This window comes from Lissotriton vulgaris, chromosome 10 (assembly GCF_964263255.1).
Source record: "Lissotriton vulgaris chromosome 10, aLisVul1.2, whole genome shotgun sequence".
Classification (NCBI taxonomy): Eukaryota; Metazoa; Chordata; class Amphibia; order Caudata; family Salamandridae; genus Lissotriton; species Lissotriton vulgaris.
Genome location: NC_141698.1, coordinates 1,100,471,037 through 1,100,491,003, shown reverse-complemented (window position 1 = coordinate 1,100,491,003; position 19,967 = coordinate 1,100,471,037). Strand labels below are relative to the sequence as shown.

General features: G+C 51.1%; 1 protein-coding gene across 3 annotated transcripts in view; it reads right to left on the bottom strand.

Annotated features, from left to right (window-relative positions):
* TBC1D5 (TBC1 domain family member 5) overlaps positions 1 to 19,967 on the bottom strand; it is a 1,888,005-nt gene that overhangs the window by 98,221 nt on the left and 1,769,817 nt on the right. For all 3 annotated transcript variants that reach the window (XM_086942181.1, XM_086942182.1, XM_086942183.1), the window contains one exon: positions 19,520 to 19,619. In XM_086942181.1, coding sequence (XP_086798307.1) covers positions 19,520 to 19,619 — 100 coding nt within the window. The remainder of the gene's footprint in view (positions 1 to 19,519; positions 19,620 to 19,967) is intronic.

Sequence of the window (19,967 nt, the reverse complement as noted above, 5' to 3'; positions counted from 1 at the left end):
GCATCCTTCCACCCACTGCAACTCGCATCAATAAACAACAACGGGTACTACACTCACCAACAGCAGAGAGAGATCAAGCCTGCCTCTGAGGATACAGCAGGACAGCATCCTTCCACCCACTGCAAGCGGCATCAATAAACAATAACGGTTACTACACTCACCAACAGCAGAGAGAGATCAAACCCGCCTCTGAGGATACAGCAGGACAGCATCCTTCCACCCGCTGAAACCCACATCAATAAACAACAACGGTTACTACATTCCCCAACAGCAGAGAGAGATCAAACCTGCATCTGAGGATACAGCAGGACAGCATCCTTCCACCCACTGCAACCCGCATCAATAAACAACAACGGTTACTACACTCACCAACAGCACAGCGAGATCAAACCCACCTCTGAGGATACAGCAGGACGGCATCCTTCCACCCACTGCAACCCGCATCAATAAACAACAACGGTTACTGCACTCACCAACAGCAGAGAGAGATCAAACCCACCTCTGAGGATACAGCAGGACAGCATCCTTCCACCCACTGCAACCCGCATCAATAAACAACAACGGTTACTACACTCGCCAACAGCAGAGAGAGATCAAACCTGCCTCTGAGGATACAGCAGGACGAAGTATTCATTTTATTCAGTACTAAACATTTTTTTATCAACCTTGGCAAGATAAAACGCAGAAGCCGGGCGTGACTGGATTCAAGGTTATGCACAGATACCTGTAGTGAATGTGTTGACCCTCAAATCTATTCTCTTCGCCCATAGGTAAAATTGATGAAAAGAAAAAACAATATCTAAAAAAGGCAAAAGCTGTATTTGGGTTATTTTCAGGAGATGGGTTGGTGGTTGTTTTTGTCTCAGCTCCTGTCTGAGTTGTCGAATCTGGCCCCTTCGGCAGTTGCTGGGTTCTGCGTCTTGTTTTCGTCTGTCAGATTCCTTCTGATAGTGGTGAGTTTTTGGATACCGAGGCAGTAGCCTCATTACTCCACATTCATTTCGAATTTTTTAGTCGCTGTTTAGGTTGTCTAATTGATGTGTGACACTTTGTCACAGTTGGGGTTGTATCACATTGTCAGCTCAGTGATGGGCCGCGGGTAGCGGTCAATTGAGTTTGCAGAATTGTCAGCATGTTTCCTCCGAGAGTCTTGTCTTTGTCTATCTAGTGCCTTCTGATAGTGTTGAGTTTTGGGTGCCTGCCGAGGCGATTATGCCGTCAGGCAGCGGTGAGTTTTGCGTACCATCCGGCGTTTGCCTTCAGGCAGTGATGAGTTTTGGGATGCTGCGTTGCTGTTTCAGTTTCGCAAGGTTAGTGCTTCAATGGGACGCAGCAGGTAGCGGTCAAATGGTTTTGTAGAGATGTCTGCGAGTTTCCTGATCAGTGGGTTTTCCTTTTGACCTAATCCTTTGTAGAATGTCCTGTTGAGTTTGAGGAGATGGTCGTCCAACATCCCAATGCCTAGGTCTCTGTGGAGGTCTGCTGTTCGTGTGAACATAGGTGCACCTGCTGCAATCCGTAAGGCCTTGCTCTGTAGTCTCTGTAGGTCTTTCCGAAGCTGCGGGCGGCAGCCACTCCAAACTGGTGAGGCGTATGTCATAGTTGGTCGAATTATTACGGTGATTGTTCGCACTTTGCTCTGCATGGGCATCGACTTGGTCTTCAGGAGTGGGTATAATGCAGCCAGTTTGGCTGCTGCTTTCTGGCAGGGCAGTTGCTGGTTTGAAGTGTCTTCCACTTTATATGAGTCCGCAGGAGCACTGCGCAGTTATACACTTTACAGTGGTAACCGAAAAAAAAAAGTTCTCTTCAGCGTCGCATGTAGAATGATCATTAAAACCAGCGAGCACTTTAGGAGTGTGGCATGTAAAGCTCTATTCTCAAAATAAGTGAAACAAACAGTGGAGAACAGAGGCTGCGCCAGCCGGTCCTTCAGCATAGTTTACTTGAATCACTGAAAGGGATCTTGAGGAAGGAATTAGCACGGCTCGGCTGCGTGGCATCATGGGTAATGCACCCTGGAGGGCTTCTTTCCAGGCATGCGCGGTGAGGGCTACTCATAGAAATTGAGTAACGAGTGCTCGGAGTAGTTGTCACGAATTGTAAATTGTAGGAGGCCAGCTCCAGTCTCCACAGCACGGAGCAGCGATTCTAGAACTTCTGCAGCCCTGGGTGCCACGGCTAGAAAACAAAGCAAACAAGCACCTACCTTTGTAGGGGGCCTGAAGAGCGGGCCCAGGGCGGACTCTGGAGAAGCAGCCAAGCCACTGGAGTAGTGTACGACAAAAGGCCAGTTTCTGCACCGTGAGGATGGAGCAAGTTATCTGCCTCCTCATTGTCCTTGTCACTGTGTGGAAGATATTGGAGGCCTGGGACGTTTGATTCTGATCCAAAAATGTCCTCCATTAAGTACAGTTGCCTTGGCAGAGGGCCCGGAGGAGAGCCCTCGACCCCTTGAGCATTGGCTTTGGCAACAGTGTATCTAGACACTGAAGAGGTTCTTGGAGGATGGTCCTGGGTTCCACATTAGCACGGGGGGCAATTGGAGCATCAAGGGTTGAGGCCTGTGGCAGATGGCTTGAAGCATGGCACGGTGGCAGGACCAGCGCAGGCTGACCGTGTCCATGCTCAGGCAGTGGTTGGGACGGACCTGCTGGAGGAAGTCCGACTCAAGGCCCCAACTAACTCTTGGGGTTCGAAGGAGCATGTGAGGGACCAGGAATCACAGTAAAGATCAGCAGGCCAGCTGGATTCAGGGTCTCAACTTGAATCTACAATGACCAGGGGAATTTTGGGTGTATCAGCTCTAGTTTTAGCATCGGACCGGAGGCGGACGGCACAGTCGGCATTAGATGCTGTGAGTGTCGACTGTGACACCTCTTCCTGGAGCAGGAGCATCTCGACATCCATGAGTTTCTTCGGGGTGCGATCCCTGTGCTTTTTCTTGAACTTTTCCCTGGTCTTTTGTCTTAGACCTACCTGAGGAGGGTGACCGACTGAGATCAGCCCTGTTCCTTATGTTTTGTGACATAAAGACTGGCCTCTCATTCTCTGATGGCCTTCGGATGTATTAGTGATCATTTTCTGCAGGAACCAGATTCATGCTTGGTCCTGAGGCAGCATAATCAGAGGTCATGCTGTTCCGTAACAAACAAGCTCAACACAGGCAGTAGAGTTTGAATTCTGTTTGCAATGGCAACATTCCTGCATGCTGCCAAAACATGATTTCTGTTTCAAGAGTTTTGTATAAGAATCAAAGTCAGTGGGAGCAGAGCCCCCGATCCTCCTCTCCAGGCATGCAAAAAGAAGAGTACCATCCAGCGCTAAAGGGTGATTCCTACATGCGGCTCCGAATACCCCTGTCTGGAGGCGGGAAAACATTGCCACAGAAGAAAATGGCACCACATGCTGGTGTGCAGACATTTGTGAAATAGTCTTCTGGGTCTAGCCTGGTGCCTGGGAAGATTCACAAGGCGAGCAATAACAAGGGGAGAAATCTGCAATTAGAAGAATCTATTGTAACTTACGTTTCTGGACCTGCAAGGTATATAGACGAGTTGATGCAGCAGAGGCACGTTTGCCACAACACCAGCACTTAATTTGAGCCGTTGGGGCCACCAGCACCTATTTCAGGGAACAGCACCTATTTTTCCCGCATTAGATATTTAATGAGAGCAAGAGATGTAAAGCACACAAGGGGAGAAAGTAAGAACCTGTAAGAGTGAGATAAAGGGCGAGGAGTGACTGACAGTGAATTAAAGAGGCCTGAGGTGGGTTCAAGACTATGCAGCCTTGCTACTGGGTGTGCCAATGTTTACTTACACCAGTTGCGAGCATCTGAGCAGAACTTCGGACAGCGGCACTCTCTCTCTTACAAATTAGGCACTGCAAAACACTGCCGTAGCCCACACCTCTTTAGCAACGTAAAATAAAAATATATGGAGGGAGGAGTAACAAGGGAGTATATGACTCACCCTGGCTTAAAAAAAAACAAAGAAAAACAATACATAACTGAAAGGTGAAGCGGTGTAAGTACAAGGGAGGAGTGGAGGTATAGGGAGGCAGACTGCGGGATCCATCCTAGCGTCATTTCTAGGTCAAATCTACGTGTCTTTTTCTTGTTTTCTTTCCACACTCCATCTGCCGCTCCACCTTCCTCCAAAAGAGGACAAGTCACCTTAAAAACAGATTGTTGTGCGGTGTATATACGGTGAGAAGGCCAACCATACAGTGTGTGCAGTGGTGGCCTGGCCAGAATGTACTGTTCTACAATTGTGGCAAGGTACCCACTGGTTCAGAAAAGACTGAAATGAGACATAGGAACAGCAAATAGAACATTAGATAACATATCCATTTCAAAGCATGTGCCTGAATGGCATCACCTGGCACCCTTGAGGAGCTCGAAGGGCACAATGAAGGGGGTCTGGGGTAGTCCGCCGGCTCCAGAGGTCTCTGCTGCTCTGGGGGTGGAGGCGAGGATGGTCATCACACGCTTGCCCGCTGGACACTGCTAGCCTATCATCTTTACAAAAGTGATGATGAAAGCAATTCTCTCACTATCTTGTTAGTCCGCATGACTACTGATAAGTGAATTAAAAATAGCAGGACTCTCCAAGCCTCAGTCAGCACACCTTGCAAATCTATATTTAATTTCACGAGCACGCATCCTCAGAGAGCCGAATGCTTGATCTTGTGGTCCAAATCTTAACTCTTCATGCTCCACAGAGGGAGGCGGTGGCTGAAAGGTGGAGCATAAGTCACAACCACAATATGGCTCATTGTTAACACTTTCCATGACCTTCTCCTTTGTTTCATGGATGAGACACTCCTGTATTGACTCCTGGGCTGGCGCAGTTATCCCTTTTGAAAGCAGCCAGAACTGAAGACGGCCAAAGGCCGTGCTCTCGCCATTTTCAAAATTGCCTTAGGCACTGGTGCCCATAAAGGCATGGTGGCATTAGAGCAGCCAGAGCCACCAAGAGTGGAGGAACATACCACACTCCCAACACCCTGTGGGAAGACGCCCAAAGGCTTGTAGAGACATTCTGAAAAGATCCACCATCGCAAGCCAGAAGGGACTGCTTCTTTCACGAAAAAGGAGACTTCAACTTCCAGTGGCGCTTTTGGGAGGAGGGTGGGGGAGGAGAGGTCCCTGGGGAACATTCTCTGAAAAGTGACTTACCTCTGGGAGAGGGAGTGCAGACCTTAGGGTACCCGAAGATGCAAGAGTCACAGGCTGCAGAATCATGCCAGACGCCAGACACCACATATACTAATCCCAGACGTCCAACGGGGATATCTGCTTGCGGCACCATCTGCAATGCTTGAAGCCTGTAGTCCTATGAGGAGACAATTGACCTAGTCGCTGTTGAATAGATGAGGAATCAGTTGGTGCGACACCCTTCCAGATGAAGTTGATGCGTGTTAAAACAGCAACTGGTTCCAGCACACTGGTGGTGTCTTTTATACCCCAGAGATGTGTCTTCTGGGGTCTCATGGAGTCACCTAGCAGGGCTGGATAGTCAATCCTGCGGGGAAAAGTTACCCAGACCAGTTTGAAGCCTGGAAACAGTATTTATAAGGTGAGGAAGATGTATCAATCTGAAACTATATATTCCTTTTGGCAAGCCCTTTATATATATTTTCATAAAACACAGTCCATAGTGAGACTAAACTAGATGGGTAAATAATGATGCAGCATTGTCTTGAAGCAAAGCCTTGCTGCTTGTGCCAAGCCAGTGCTTAATTTGTAAAAGAACGAATGCCGGTGCCCGAAGCTCTGCTCAGAAGCCCTAGCCGGCACTATTAAAATGTCAGCACGCTGAACACCAAGGCTGCATAGTTTTAATTCCACCTCAGGGCTCTTGAATCCACTCTCAGACATTCCCTGCCCCTTTATCTCAATAGTGCAGGTTACTGCTTGCTCTCTTTTTGATGGTGTTTCCCTCTTTCTCTTCCTCCTCCTTTCCCTTTTATGTGTTTTTCGCTCATCTGCTGTCGGTAAATGTCAGATGAAGAAAAATATGTGCTGGTCCCTAAAAATGAGTGCATCTGGCCCCACAGGCAACCACCAGCTCAAAGTAGGCACTGTGCGAAGCTACCAAAGATGACCCACAGATTCCTCACAGAAACTTGCCTTTTATTGAGGGATTTGACCTCGTAGTACATGCAGAGGCAGCAGTTATGAACATGCTAAATCTCTCGGAACAATGTCCAAAATAAAGGCACCCACACTTACTACACTACTTCTTCAGTTGCGCCTAGTACCTCAAAGCCCCAACTGCACTGAAGTCATAAACTTGATCTCTGAAGTATGTTATACTGAGCCCCAGAGATTTTATACAGAGTTTGTTGGCGCTGCTCGTAGTTTAAGTGTGGTGTATGGATGACCCAACATGGAGAGGACTCCCACAGGGATTGGGTCTGGAGACCCTCAAGAGGTCTGTGAGTTCACACCTCTTTAAATCCTGCTGTCTGATCCTATCCTTGTAGTGTGCATTTACTGCTCCGATAGATTGAGGCTTTGCATCTGGTTGTGTTTTCACATTCTTGTCCACCACAATCACCCCCTAGCTACCCTCAAGTTGTGGGCCACCAAAGGAAGTTGATGGTGGGAGTGGTCCTGTAACTTGCTCTTTTCGTTCCTTTTTTCTTGCCCTGACGACGCTTTAGCCCATAATATCTTTATTTTATGTATCAAATCTCCCTCTCATCCATGCTCGTGTGCTGCATGGATAAGGGCGCTCACGCATGTTCTGAACCTGTGCAACCGGCATTAAAAGACAGGGAGGGTGTGACTTCCATTGCTGGCGCACAAGTTGCTACTTGTGTAACGATATATCTGTAAGAGACATTAGTTAGTGATAGATTCCTTACCTTAGATTATCCCCAGGCGTCAGACTGGATCCGGAATTTTTTTGCGTAGCAGTACCCTTGTGCGTCGGTAGGCGTCGTCTGCGGCTCCGCGTCCGTCGTCTGAGTACTTAGACGCCGCCTCCGCGTGCTGACGTCTGTTCTTAGACACAGCTTTTCAGTGCCAGAAACGCAGAGCCATGCCAAAAACCAACACTGGTGCCAATGAAACTAGGGCCCTGAAAGGGGATGACCTTAAACCTAGATATCGGTTCGCAAAACGGGGAGGATGGGTGGGTCGGTAAGGAATCTATCACTAACTTGTGCATCTGAAAGAGACACGTTAGTGATAGATTCCTTACCTTAGAATAGATACCCCAGCAATGCCAACCCCGGTGGTGGGTCTGCGAACCAATAATCACACCAGAAAGTCCTGGAGGACGGAACGGCCAAAGAAGCCATCCCTCCGTACTTGGCTGTCCAGGCAATAGTGTCTTGCAAACGTGTGCAGCGAGGCCCACGTAGCTGCCTGGCAAATGTCCTGCAAGGGCACTCCTCGGCCCAGGGCAGTTGTAGTCGCCATGGCCCGAGTGTAATGAGCCCTTATCCCAACAGGGGGCTCCTTCTTAGCCAAGGAGTAACACGCCTGGCTACACAAAGTGACCCACCGCGAGATGGTCCGCTTGTGCACCCCCTTTCCCTTCTTAGCGCCCACGTAACCAACAAAGAGTTGGTCATCCACCCGGAACTGGCGTGTGCGATCCAGATAGTAAGAGAGCGTACGTTTTGGGTCCAGACGGTGGAGCCTCTCTTCCTCTTTCGAGGGATGCAGAGGCAGAAAGAAGGGGGGCAAGGTGATGGTCTGCCCGATGTGGAAGGCTGTGACTACCTTCGGCAGGAAAGAGGGCCTTGTCCGCAACACAACCTTGTCTGGATGGACCGAAAGGAAAGGAGATTTAGAAGATAGAGCCTGGAGCTCACTCACTCTCCTGGCAGAGGTGATGGCAACCAGGAAAGCAGTCTTCAAAATAAGAAGGCGGATAGCACAGTTGTGAAGTGGCTCAAAGGGAGCGCATATCAGAAAAGTAAGAACCAGGTTCAAGTCCCACTGAGGCATCACGAAGGGAATACGTGGAAACGTGTGTGTGATGCCCTTCAGAAATCGATTTACAATAGGGGACTTGAACAAAGAGGGTTGATCAGGCATCCTTAGGAAGGCTGAAAGGGCAGAAAGATAGCCCTTGATAGTGTCCAGAGCAGAGCACTGCTGGGCAAGAGAAAGAAGGAAGAGAAGGACCTCAGAAAGAGGGGCAGAGAGAGGATCCACAGCCTTTGCTGTGCACCATGCCACAAATCTGTTCCACCTGAAGGCGTATACCGACTTTGTGGAGGGAGGCCTGGCTGCCAGAATGATGTCACAGACTTCAGGAGGCAAGTCAAATGGCCTCAACTGTCACCGCTCAATCTCCAAGCATGGAGGTGGAGACCGGACAGGTTCGAGTGGAAGACCGTCCCCTGATGCTGCGACAGAAGGTCCTCCTGAAGAGGCAGACGAACCGGGGGATCGACTGACATATTGAGTAGCTCGGGATACCAATACCTTCGTGCCCAGTCCGGAGCCACAAGGATGACTTGTGCCTGGTCGCGCCTGATCTTCTTCAGCACTCTGGGCAGAAGTGGTATAGGCGGAAAGGCGTACAACAGACCGCAACTCCACTCGTGACGAAAAGCGTCTCCGAGCGAGTGCCGCCTTGGAAATTCCAACGCGCAGAACTGACGAAATTGCGCGTTCTCTTCGGTGGCGAATAGATCTAACCAAGGCTATCCCCACTGCTGAAAGAGGCCTGGCGCCACGTCCGAGTTCAGACGCTATTCGTGATCCATCATGCACCGCTGGCTGAGTTCGTCCGCCCTGGCGTTCAGAGAACCTGCCAGGTGTTGAACCACCAGGGTGACCCCCTGATGTTCCAGCCACTGCCAGAGGCGCAGACCCTCCTGGCATAGGGTCCACGACCACACCCGCCCTGTTTGTTGCAGTACCACATGGCGGTGGTGTTGTCCGTGAACACCTGCACTCCACTCCACCGGACAGAGGGGAGGAATGCCTTCAGTGCTAGACGAATCGCCCGCAGCTCCAAAAGGTTGATATGGAGCCGGGACTCCGCCGGAGACCAGAGGCCTTTGATCTCTGCCTCTCCCATGTGGCCTCCCCAGCCCTGGAGGGACGTGTCCGTCACAACTACGTGCTCCGGTTGGGGAAGGGAGAGGGATCTGCCGCCGACCCAATCGCGGTCCGTGAGCCACCACTGCAGCTGTCTCGCAGTGCCCTCCGAGATCAGGACATGGTCGGACAGGTTGCCCTGATGCTGGGCCCACTGAAACTTCAGGTCCTACTGCAGAGCCCGCATCCGCCAACGGGCGTGATGCACTAGAAGGTTGCAGGAAGCCATCAGCCCCAGAAGCTGCAGCGTCAACCTGACCGAAACTCGGGACAAAGGCTGAAAGATTGCAATCAGAGCCTGTATATCCCGAACCCGCTGCTCGGGCGGATAAACCCGAAACTGCGCCGAGTCAAGAACCGCTCCGATGAAAAGGAGCTTCTGAGAGGGACACAGGTGTGACTTCGGCACATTGATGGAGAACCCCAGCTGGTGCAAGAGGTCTGCTGTCGTCTGGAGGTGGCTGACGACTGTCTGGGGCGAGCCCGCCTTCAACAACCAGTCGTCGAGGTAGGGACTGAAACCCCTAACCTGCGCAGATGAGCTGCGACCACCGCCATCACCTTCGTGAACACCTGTGGGGCGCTGGTAAGGACGATGGGGAGCACGGTAAACTGAAAGTGCTTGTGGCCTACCGTGAACCGCAGGTAACGCCGGTGGGCCGGCAGGACGGGGATGTGAAAATAAGCGTCCTGCAAGTCCAGCGCTACCGTCCAGTCTCCAGGGTCTAGGGCAGCTAAGACATGAGCCAACGTCAGCATCTTGAACTTCTCCTTCCGGAGGAAGCCGTTGACGTTCCGTAGGTCCAAGATAGGGCATAGGTCCCCTTTGCTCTTCTTGGGTACCAGAAAGTAGTGGGAGTAACAACCACACCCTACTTCTGGCCCAGGAACGTGCTCGATGGCCCTCTTGGCCAAGAGGGCCGTAACTTCCTCCTGCAGAAGCCGCAGATGATCCCCCGATACCCGGTGGTATTGCAGTGGCATGGCTTGAGGGGTCTTCTCGAAGGGGAGGGAGTAGCCCCTTCGGACGATTTGCAGCACCCACCTGTCTGAAGTGACAGTGCGCCAGTGGGAGTGGTGATGGCGAACCCTGCCCCCCACTGGCGTCACATGGGCCTGAAAGCACAGACTAGGAAGGTTTTGAGGCGGACGCTGCAGGAGTAGGTGTGGATTGGCCTCGCCGTGGACCCCGACCACCGCCACGGCTGTTTCCACGTCAGCCACCGCGTTGGATAGTAGGCTGCTGTGCGTGGCTGGCGGCACGTGTGGGGGCGCCCCTTCCTTGGCCACGAAAGGAGCGAAAGGCACCCATTTGCAGGCGCGGGGCCGAGAGGCCCAAGGACTTGGCCATAGCCCTGGAGTCCTTAAAGCGCTCAAGCGCATGGTCTGCCTTGTCGCCAAAGAGGAGACGGCCATCGAACGGCATGTCCATAAGAGTGTTTTGTACATCGGCCGAGAAATTGGCGGACCTCAACCAGGCGTGACGACGAATCGCCACCGTCGTTGACATCGCTCTGCCCAGAGAGTCGGTAGTGTCCAGCCCACACTGGATGGAATACTGTGCTGCATCCCGGCCCTCCACCAGGGCTTGGCCGAGTTTAGCCCGTACCTCCAACGGGCAGTGTGGCAGCACGTCCGCGACCGTGCCCCACAGAGTGGGTGTAGCGGTCCAAGAGGCATGCGATATTAAAGGACCGCAATCCTAAACTCAGGGAGGAGAATATCTTCTTCCCGTAATTCTCGTACCTCTTAGATTCCAGGTTGAGGGGAGCCGTCGGGAATGCAGTCTGGGAATTGGAGGCCTGGATAACCGTGCTCTCAGGGGTGGGATGGGTAGACAGAAAGCAAGGGTCACCCGGAGCCGGGCGGTGGCGTCTAACCACGTTCCTATCCACAGGCTGTCCTGTGGCGGGCCTGGACCAACTGCCCAAAAGAACGTCTGATAAGGCCTCATTAAACGGCAGCAGAGGCTCAGCCAAGCTTGACTGCGGATTAAGGACCTCAGTGAGGAGGTTAGTCCTCACGGCCGCGACGGGGAGCTCAAGGCCCACGGCTTGGCCACCCTCATCAGCACCACGCTATAAGCTGCCCCCTCCTCCGTAGCCACGCTAGGAGGGGAGACAAAGCCAGTGTTGGGCGAAGTGTCCAGCCCACTGGCCTCCCCAAGCTCTCCTGTCCAGTCCACAGAAGACTGACACTCCTGTGCCAGAGGGTCCTCAGACCCCTCCCAATCCTTCTCATCACCCACAGCCTGGTACTCAGGCTCAAAAGATGGGGCCGGGTCATTGAAATAAAATCTCCCAGCGGCGTCGAGAGCCGCGCCGCTCCGGCGACCGGAACCGAATCGAGGACAGGACCAGGGATGACGTCGTCCTGGGACGGCGCCGGAGGCGACACCCGAGGGGTCGCGTCGGCGAGGTCGTTAAGTCTACCGGCGACGACCCGGATCCGGAACCGGACCCAGTGGGACCCTGCGGCGTCGGGACCGCAGTCGCCGACGGTGCCGAGGCCGAAGCCCCGGACGGCGCCGGTGCCGAAGCACCCTGCCCTCGTGGGGACCCAGTCGGAACCACTTGGCCCGAAGGCGCCGCAGAACCCGACGTGGGAGCGAGCGACCTCATGGCCATGAGGAAGTCAGCAATCTCCCCCTGCGTGGCGTCCTGCCCAGGGACCGGCGGGTGTGGGGCAGGCCGCGACACCTGCAGCTCCAGCGGAGCCACGTGGGCGGTGTCGCCCGAACCCCCGGCCGCGTCGCGCGAGCGCCGGGGGGAGTCAGAAGAGCGATGGTGCCTCTTCGACTTCTTGTGCCTCTTACCTGAGGACTTCGAGCCCGAAGACCGATGACGACTCCCGGAACTGTGGGGGCTTCGGCCCCGCGACCGGTCCCTTGACCTCCTTTCGGACCGGGACCTCGAGCGGCGCGGGGCAGACTGCCGAAGCTCGAGTCGCTTATGGGACCGCTCCCGTCTAGCCTTAGACGTCAGGGTCCGGCAGTCGGAGCAGGACTTGTCGTCGTGGTCCGGGCCCAAACAGTGCAGGCACCGCGATGGGGGTCGGTAACCGACATCAGTCAGTTGCAGTCGACGCAGGGCTTGAACCCGGGCAACCCTACCGGCACCGTTGGAGTCGATAGACTTCGAAAAATGGTTCAAAAAGGATCTCAAAAGGTTAGTCAAAATGTGACTTGGGTACAACTTTTTCCAGATCTGCGCTAGCTGGCGCGGAAAAAAGAACTGACGTCAGCAGGCGGAGGCGGCGTCTAAGTACTCCGATGACGTCATCACGGCGCCCACGACGCCGACAACGGACGCGGAGCCGCAGACGACGCCTACTGACATGCAAGGGTACTGCTACGCAAAAAATTTCCGGATCCAGTCTGACGCCTAGAGATATTCTAAGGTAAGGAATCGATCACTAACATGTCTCTTTCAGATGCCCTGGTCATTCGCTTCACTGTAGATATCACATACATCCGTTTCTATAGATGACCACAATGCGGAGCCTCAGTTGTATAGCCTAAGTAGTCACCTACTACTACTGCTAGATGCAGGCAGTCACTGTAGAGACCGCCATGGCCATTGCTCATCTTTCAGAAGAGCAAAGAGCACACAGCTGTCTCATCCCCCCAATAAAGGCTAGCAGTGAGTGCTATAATCACCTCCATGACTGGGGACCTATCAGACACTAGCCTGCTGCAGAAGACTTGTTCAAAAATTCAATGGCCTGGACAGGAGGCCAAATGACACCAGAGACCATGGATTTAGCATGTAGGAGGGGCTTATCGTCTTTTGTGGCCCTATACAGGGTGTAGACATGTCACGCAATGTGTGCTCCGGTGTGGTGCACTGGACATGTCGCCCATTGTACTAACGCAACTGTGGCAGCCGTTTGCAAGGTGCAGCTAGATCAGGATTTAGTTCAGTAGTTGGATGTAGGGGCCTCTCAGACATCAGCATTCCAAATTCAGAACTCGCGCCCCGTAATCTCAAGGTACGTTCATAGGAACACTCAATGCAGGAGAGCAGGAAACAAATCCAGCCTGAGACAAGACGTGGATTTCATTTACACAAACAGTGTGAGCTTAAGAAAAGGTCTCGATCTGGTCTTTCACTGCTGATTTGTAGAACATGCTAAAAAGAATGAGTTAAGGAGGCTGAATATTCTGATAAAAGGATATGTCAAAGTGAAGACAGATCTTGGGAAGAATATTTTGCTGACCTTGTGAAACAAAAAGAATAATAGATCCAGCTAAGAAGCAGTCTGATTACTAACCATTGTAAGCACCAGGGCTGTCACAGTACTGACCATGAGGAATGGTGCTGCAGGTTCCAGAAGGAAAGAGGAACCCCTCTGCCAGCCAAAGGCAACTCCAGAACTCCCTTAGACTAGACCGCAGACAAGAAACACATCCAGATCTAAGGAATCACTGGCCATCAGGCCTGCTGAGGGAATCGCCCAAAAGTAAATGGTCTAGAGCACTGTGGGGAAAATGGTCCTGACCTCCAGCAAATTTCAGGTAGTTACTGTATTCCTCCGGACTCCAGGACGTTATAGTAACGGAAGGCTGAGCTTGCCTCTGCTTAAGCTTGATAGTGGCCAGCCCGACTATTACTAACTTTGTTTGATGCTGTGCATCGAGGGAACCCTGCATCTACAACCTGAGGCCTCTGTGGCCCTGTTGTCGAGATTTTGCACCCCCCTTCCTCACCAACATCGTCTAAGCTGGAAAACTAGCAACCTCGTCTCCTGTTCTTCTGCACCAGGGTCAGCCAGGACTACTCTGCACCCGGGCCCTACGAGCCAGGTAAAATTCAACTGACTGTTGTGGCCTGATCCTCTGACCCACATCACCTTACCCCCCTCCACCCCCCTGAATGATATCCAGTGAACTCGACCCGCAAGAGGTCAATTGTCACTAGTGTATTTTCCCATTGACCGCAAAGTTACTGTTTTGCAAGACTGAAATGCACCGATTTATTTTTCCTTAAAAAATCCATAGCTCCGGTTATACTCATCCTATTGTCTTCGTGACTACATGTATACAAATATCTACTGTATTTTTATAAATTGGAGTCAGATTTCTTTCGAGTCGTGTCAATTACTTATTGCCCATGTTGGTGCTCTGAAATGCCTAACACATGTTCCTCTAGTAAAGCCTGCCTGCTGTGTGCCACTCTACGATGACTGAGATAGGGATTTATTAGTGTGAACTGAAGGACTTATTTAGGTTATTGTGAGATTATTTCATAGTGAAGCCTAACCAGCATCACTACATAATAATCCGCTTTCCTGCAGTGGCGGATTTGCCATATTGCATTTCTGGTGAACTAAAAGTCCAAAGAATGTTGTTTCAATTTCACAACACTGACAAACTCGGCGACAGGCACTCCTCGCCCCAAAAATCCCTCAGTAGAATCTCTGATGAGAGCAGTGTCTCTGCCCCACTTACTGTGCGGAGAGGGCTGAAGTGAAGGGGGCAAGAGTCTGGTGACCTCTGAAGCATAAGACAGACCATACGGAATGGAATGGTAATGTGTCTTTTCTACAGTCCCTCCCCAACTCTCACACACTCTCCCCACTGTTACCTCTTTAGCAGACACAGCAAGGGTCGGAGGGGGCACGACGTACCCATACTTTGTTTTTATATACATGACAAAAACATTTCCCCGAAATACTAAAAAGCAACTGTCCCAGGACCGTTTCTTCTGGCAGTGGAGATGCCTCAGCTGCAGTGAAAGGAAGCGAGTCTCCTGTGCTGTGAAGCCGACAGCAGGAAACACGCCTTCTTGCAGGGGGTCTGAAAGAAATGTAACTGCACATTTGGCTAATCTGCAAATGTGAAGGCTGCTTTGAATTGATGCAGTCACTGAAGAGGTGGGTAAGATGACCCAATGAGCTGTGGAGTGGGGGCTTTCAATGGATTTTGCACTCGGTACAGTCTGCATATTACACAGATCGCTACAGATTCTTTTTTTTATATATATATAGCGCGAACTTGACCCGAATCGGGTATTAGAGCGCTTTAGTGGCTTTACATACCACCAGTTGCATTACATGAGGACACATTCATTTTTTGTTAGGCACGGGGAGATTAAGTGATTTGCCCAGAATCACAGGATGTTCAGCGTTAGTGCCGAGACTTGAACTAGGGTGACCAACCGTCCGTAAATTTCACGAACAGTCCGTAATTTTGGCTGTCTGTCCGTTGTCCGTGAAGGATTCTTTAACGGACGCCATTTGTCCGTAATTTTAACCGGGCACAGCTTGCCCCCACCTCCCTTCTTGACTCCGATGCTGTATGAAAGCTCCGACCCCCAGCAGCACTGTAGAGGCACAGTGGGATGGCAACCCTCACACCTCCAGCCCTTGATGAGCTGTTAAGAGGTGCTTGAAGGTGACAGAGGGAGGGGCTGCAGCTTCAGGAGCAGGGGGCATCCATTCACATGCAAACAGCCCTGAATGCGTCTTGTATCTGCTATTTAGAGGGGGGCTCACACATTCCATTTCTACCCAGGGCCCCAAACATCCTAGACTCGGCCAGATTACACCCCTGATTACACCGAGGCAGCACCTGCTTCTCTTCACCGAGCTTAATTACTGTCACTAATTTGTAAGCAAACCTCGGTTCTTCAAACATGCATAATGTAATACAATAAAGAAATGGTACAATCGCACCCACACTGATTAACAAAGTATGGAGGACAATCAGTTCAATCAGTTCTCTTAGAGTATCTCCTGTAAGTACTGTATATCACAGTGGGGGATGGCATTTTGGACAGAGAGCCTGTCTTCTCGTTGTCTTCTCGTTGTCTTGTGCATGAGGGGGCGAGAAGCCCAAGATGATACTAGAATACTGCATGCCCACCCCTGTGCCCACCCTGGTGGATCACGTTCCCTCTCCTGTGATGACTCCTGCTCCTGTCCCCCCCATGTGGTGGCTCCAGTCCACCCCCCCGCCTGTGATGGCTCCTGTCCCCCATGTTGTGGCTCCAGTCCACCCCCGCCTGTGATGGCTCCTGTCCCCCCCTGTGGTGGATCCCGTCTCTGCCCTGGGTGGCTTCTGTCCCAGTCCTGGAACGGCCCCTGCAGCGAGGGTGAAGTTCTTGATGGGCCTCTTCTCAAAAGGGCTCAGCTCAAAATTAATATGGAAAGGTGGGCGAGTAAGTAAGTGAAGGGATGTGTGAATGGCTGGATGAATTAGTGAAATGGTGAATGGATGAATGAAGGATTGAATAAATGGATAATGAGAGAGGATAGATGGATTGATGAGTGAGGGGAAGGATGGAGAGAAAATGTAAATAGCTGGATGTATGGGTGGAAGGGTAGCTGGATGATTGATGAGGGGAAAGATTGATGAGGGGAAGGATGATGGATGGAGGGGAAGGATAAATGGATGAGGGGAAAGATGGATGGATGGAGGGGAAGGATGGATGGAGGGGAAGGATGGATGGATGAGGGGCAGGATAAATGGATGGGATGGATGGATGGGTGAGGGGAAGGATGGATGAAAGGAAGGATGGATGAGGGGAAGGATAATGGATGGAGGGGAAGGATGGATGGATGAGGGGCAGGATAAATGGATGGGATGGATAGATGGGCGAGGGGAAGGATGATGGATGAGGGGAAGGATGGATGGATGGATGGAGGGGATTAATGGATGGATGGATGAGGGGCAGGATAAATGGATGGGATGGATGGATGGGTGAGGGGAAGGATGGATGAAAGGAAGGATGGATGAGGGGAAGGATGATGGATGGAGGGGAAGGATGGATGGATGAGGGGCAGGATAAATGGATGGGATGGATAGATGGGCGAGGGGAAGGATGATGGATGAGGGGAAGGATGGATGGATGGATGGAGGGGATTAATGGATGGATGGATGAGGGGCAGGATAAATGGATGGGATGGATGGATGGGTGAGGGGAAGGATGGATGAAAGGAAGGATGGATAAGGGGAAGGATGGATGGATGACGGGAAAGGATGGATGATGAGGGGAAGGATGGATGGATGGATGATGAGGGTAAGGATGGATGGATGGATGATGAGGGGGTGGGTGAAAGGATGGATGATGAGGGGAAGGGTGGATGGATGGATGATGAGGGGATGGATGGATGATGAGGGAATGGATGGATGATGAGGGGGTGGGTGAAAGGATGGATGATGAGGGGAAGGATGGATGGATGATGAGGGAAAAGGATGGATGGATGATGAGGGGAAGGATGGATGGATGATGAGGGAAGGACAGATGGATGGATGATGAGGGAAAAGGATGGATGGATGATGAGGGGAAGGGTGGATGGATGATGAGGGGATGGATGGATGATGAGGGGAAGGACAGATGGATGGATGGATGATGGGTGGGTGAAAGGATGGATGGATGGAGAGTGGGTGAAAGGATGGATGGATAAGTGGGTGGGTGAAAGGATGGATGGATGATGAGTGGGTGGGTGAAAGGATGGATGGATGGATGATGAGTGGGTGGGTGAAAGGATGGATGGATGAGTGGGTGGGTGAAAGGATGGATGGATGGATGATGAGTGGGTGGGTGAAAGGATGGATGGATGGATGATGAGTGGGTGGGTTAAAGGATGGATGGATGAGTGGGTGGGGGATGGTGGGTGGGTGAAAGGATGGATCAGTGGATTGGATGGTGGGTGGGTGAAAGGATGGATGAGTGGGTGGGTGGATGGTGGGTGGATGATGGGGGTAGGTGGATGAGTGAAATGATAGCTGGATTGATGAGTGCAAGGGTGAATGAATGGAAATATGAGTGAAAGGGTGGGTGTAAGGATGGATGAGTGAGTGAAAGGGAGGGTAGATGGACAAAAGGATGAATAGATGTGTGAAGGAGTGAAATAATAGATGGATGAGTGATAGGGGCAATGGATGGATTCATGAGTGGATGAGTAGATGGGTGGGTGGATGGATGGATGGAAGGAAGGCTAAGTGAAAGGGTCGATGGAGAGAGAAAGGGAGGATGGATGGATGGATGACTAAAAGAGTGGATGGGTGGAAGGATTAGTAAGTGAAAGGATGGCTGGATTGGTGAAATGGTAAATGGCTGAATGGATGAGTGAATGGATGGATGGGATGAAGAGTGGATGGATAAGTGTACAGATGGATAGGGTGAAAGGGTGGATGGATGGATGGATAATGGAGGATGAGTGAAAGGATGGATGAGGGGATGGATGAGTGAAATGATAGATGGAAGGATACATGATGGATAGGTTTGCAAATGGTTGAATATGTTTGGAAATGGCTGGGCTTACTTATATACTATTGCGCGACCTCTTATGTGTCTGCAAAACGTACCTATTGTCCTGAAGTTTTGTCCTGAATTTTGACCTCCTGTCCTGAATTTGTGTCCTGAATTTTGACCCTTTGTCCTGAATTTTTACACTCACCGTCCTGAATTTGCACCAATGCCAGTTGGTCACCCTAACTCGAACCCAGATCCGAGGTCGACCGCTCTAGCCGTTAGGCCAACTCCTAACATAAGAAGCACTTTTTTTTTAATCATAAACCAAAATATTTTAGTGCACCTTGTGGCAGCCTATCTTGTACTGTGTGTAATGCAAGTTTAAACGAATGACCTATATATCCACAGTGCTTTCTGTCACAGGCTGTGACCGCGTAACAATAAAAACACACGTCACTATTCCCCACTGCGCCAACCAGAATTCAGTTCTGCGGCTCTCTGGTTACACACGCAGCTAGTTACAGAGATCCAATTTATCAGCAGAGGTTCCACAACCTAAAATGGAGCATTTCCCACAAATTAGTTTAACATGCATTTATTTCTTATGTAAAGTGTGTGTTATTTTCAGTGCAGGTCCTTGAAGGGAAGGAAAGCCCAACAAACCATTTACATAACATTTTGTCCTTTCTAGACACACCTTTGAACCCGCCCACTGCACTCAGGATGACAGGTCCCATCCTTTTTGACACACAGAGCCATGCTGCCGGGCCCTGTCTGCTCTGCCCCAGCTGAAGCTCTAAAGTATATGATGGGATCATGGGGTGGGGATTACACAAAACTCCCTCCTTGGTTTGTGGGCTCAGAGTCGTGTTTTAAGTCTGTCTGGGGATTTTTTCGTGCGACACCTGCATTACTCATGATCATTCACTACAGTGCCGCCTTCTGCGGTCCCTTTGAGGGGATTTTCCTCCAGAATTAAGGCACAATCGAAAGCTTAAAGTGCCCACAGTGCTATGAGAACATCTGCTTTCAGAGTCCAGGATTACAAGCAGAGACTGCAAGGAAAGTCATGGTAAACGAGGTGATTTGGGGAAATCAGGAAACACAGCTATACAAGCCTGGAACATACTAGACCACTGCACACAAGGGCCAACAGAGATTTCCAGACATAGGGATCATGTGAGAAGCCCCCACTGTTATTGCACGTGTGTGCACACCCTCAGGGCAGCAGCCAAAGATGTCTTACCCAGATGTGTGTTCATGGCCCGGGCACAGTACTTGCACATGGCTTCCAGATCATTCAGCTGGCCTTGAAGATATGAGACCTGGGCTTCCAACTCCTCCTCCTGAAACAGGGCACAAACAACAAATAAGCACCAGCGCTACAACACAGTGGGTTAATGCACACGTGTACACACATTTCACCATCATGAACCTCCAGAAATAGCCCAGCCTCCTGGAGGGCTCAAACATGTGCACATCTGGGTGAGAGAATGCCATTAACACTCACAATACTGCATGGAAGGCAGAGCCAACTCTGTGACAAATCGAAATGGTTGAAACGCACTCTGATAGAAACCTTTTGGTTGACAAGACCCTTATATCCTCACTCTTAGTTGAAACATTCTGTTTGTAAAAGTGTATTATGAAATACTGCTAAACGTTTCTTCCCAACACTGTTTTGAGACTACATC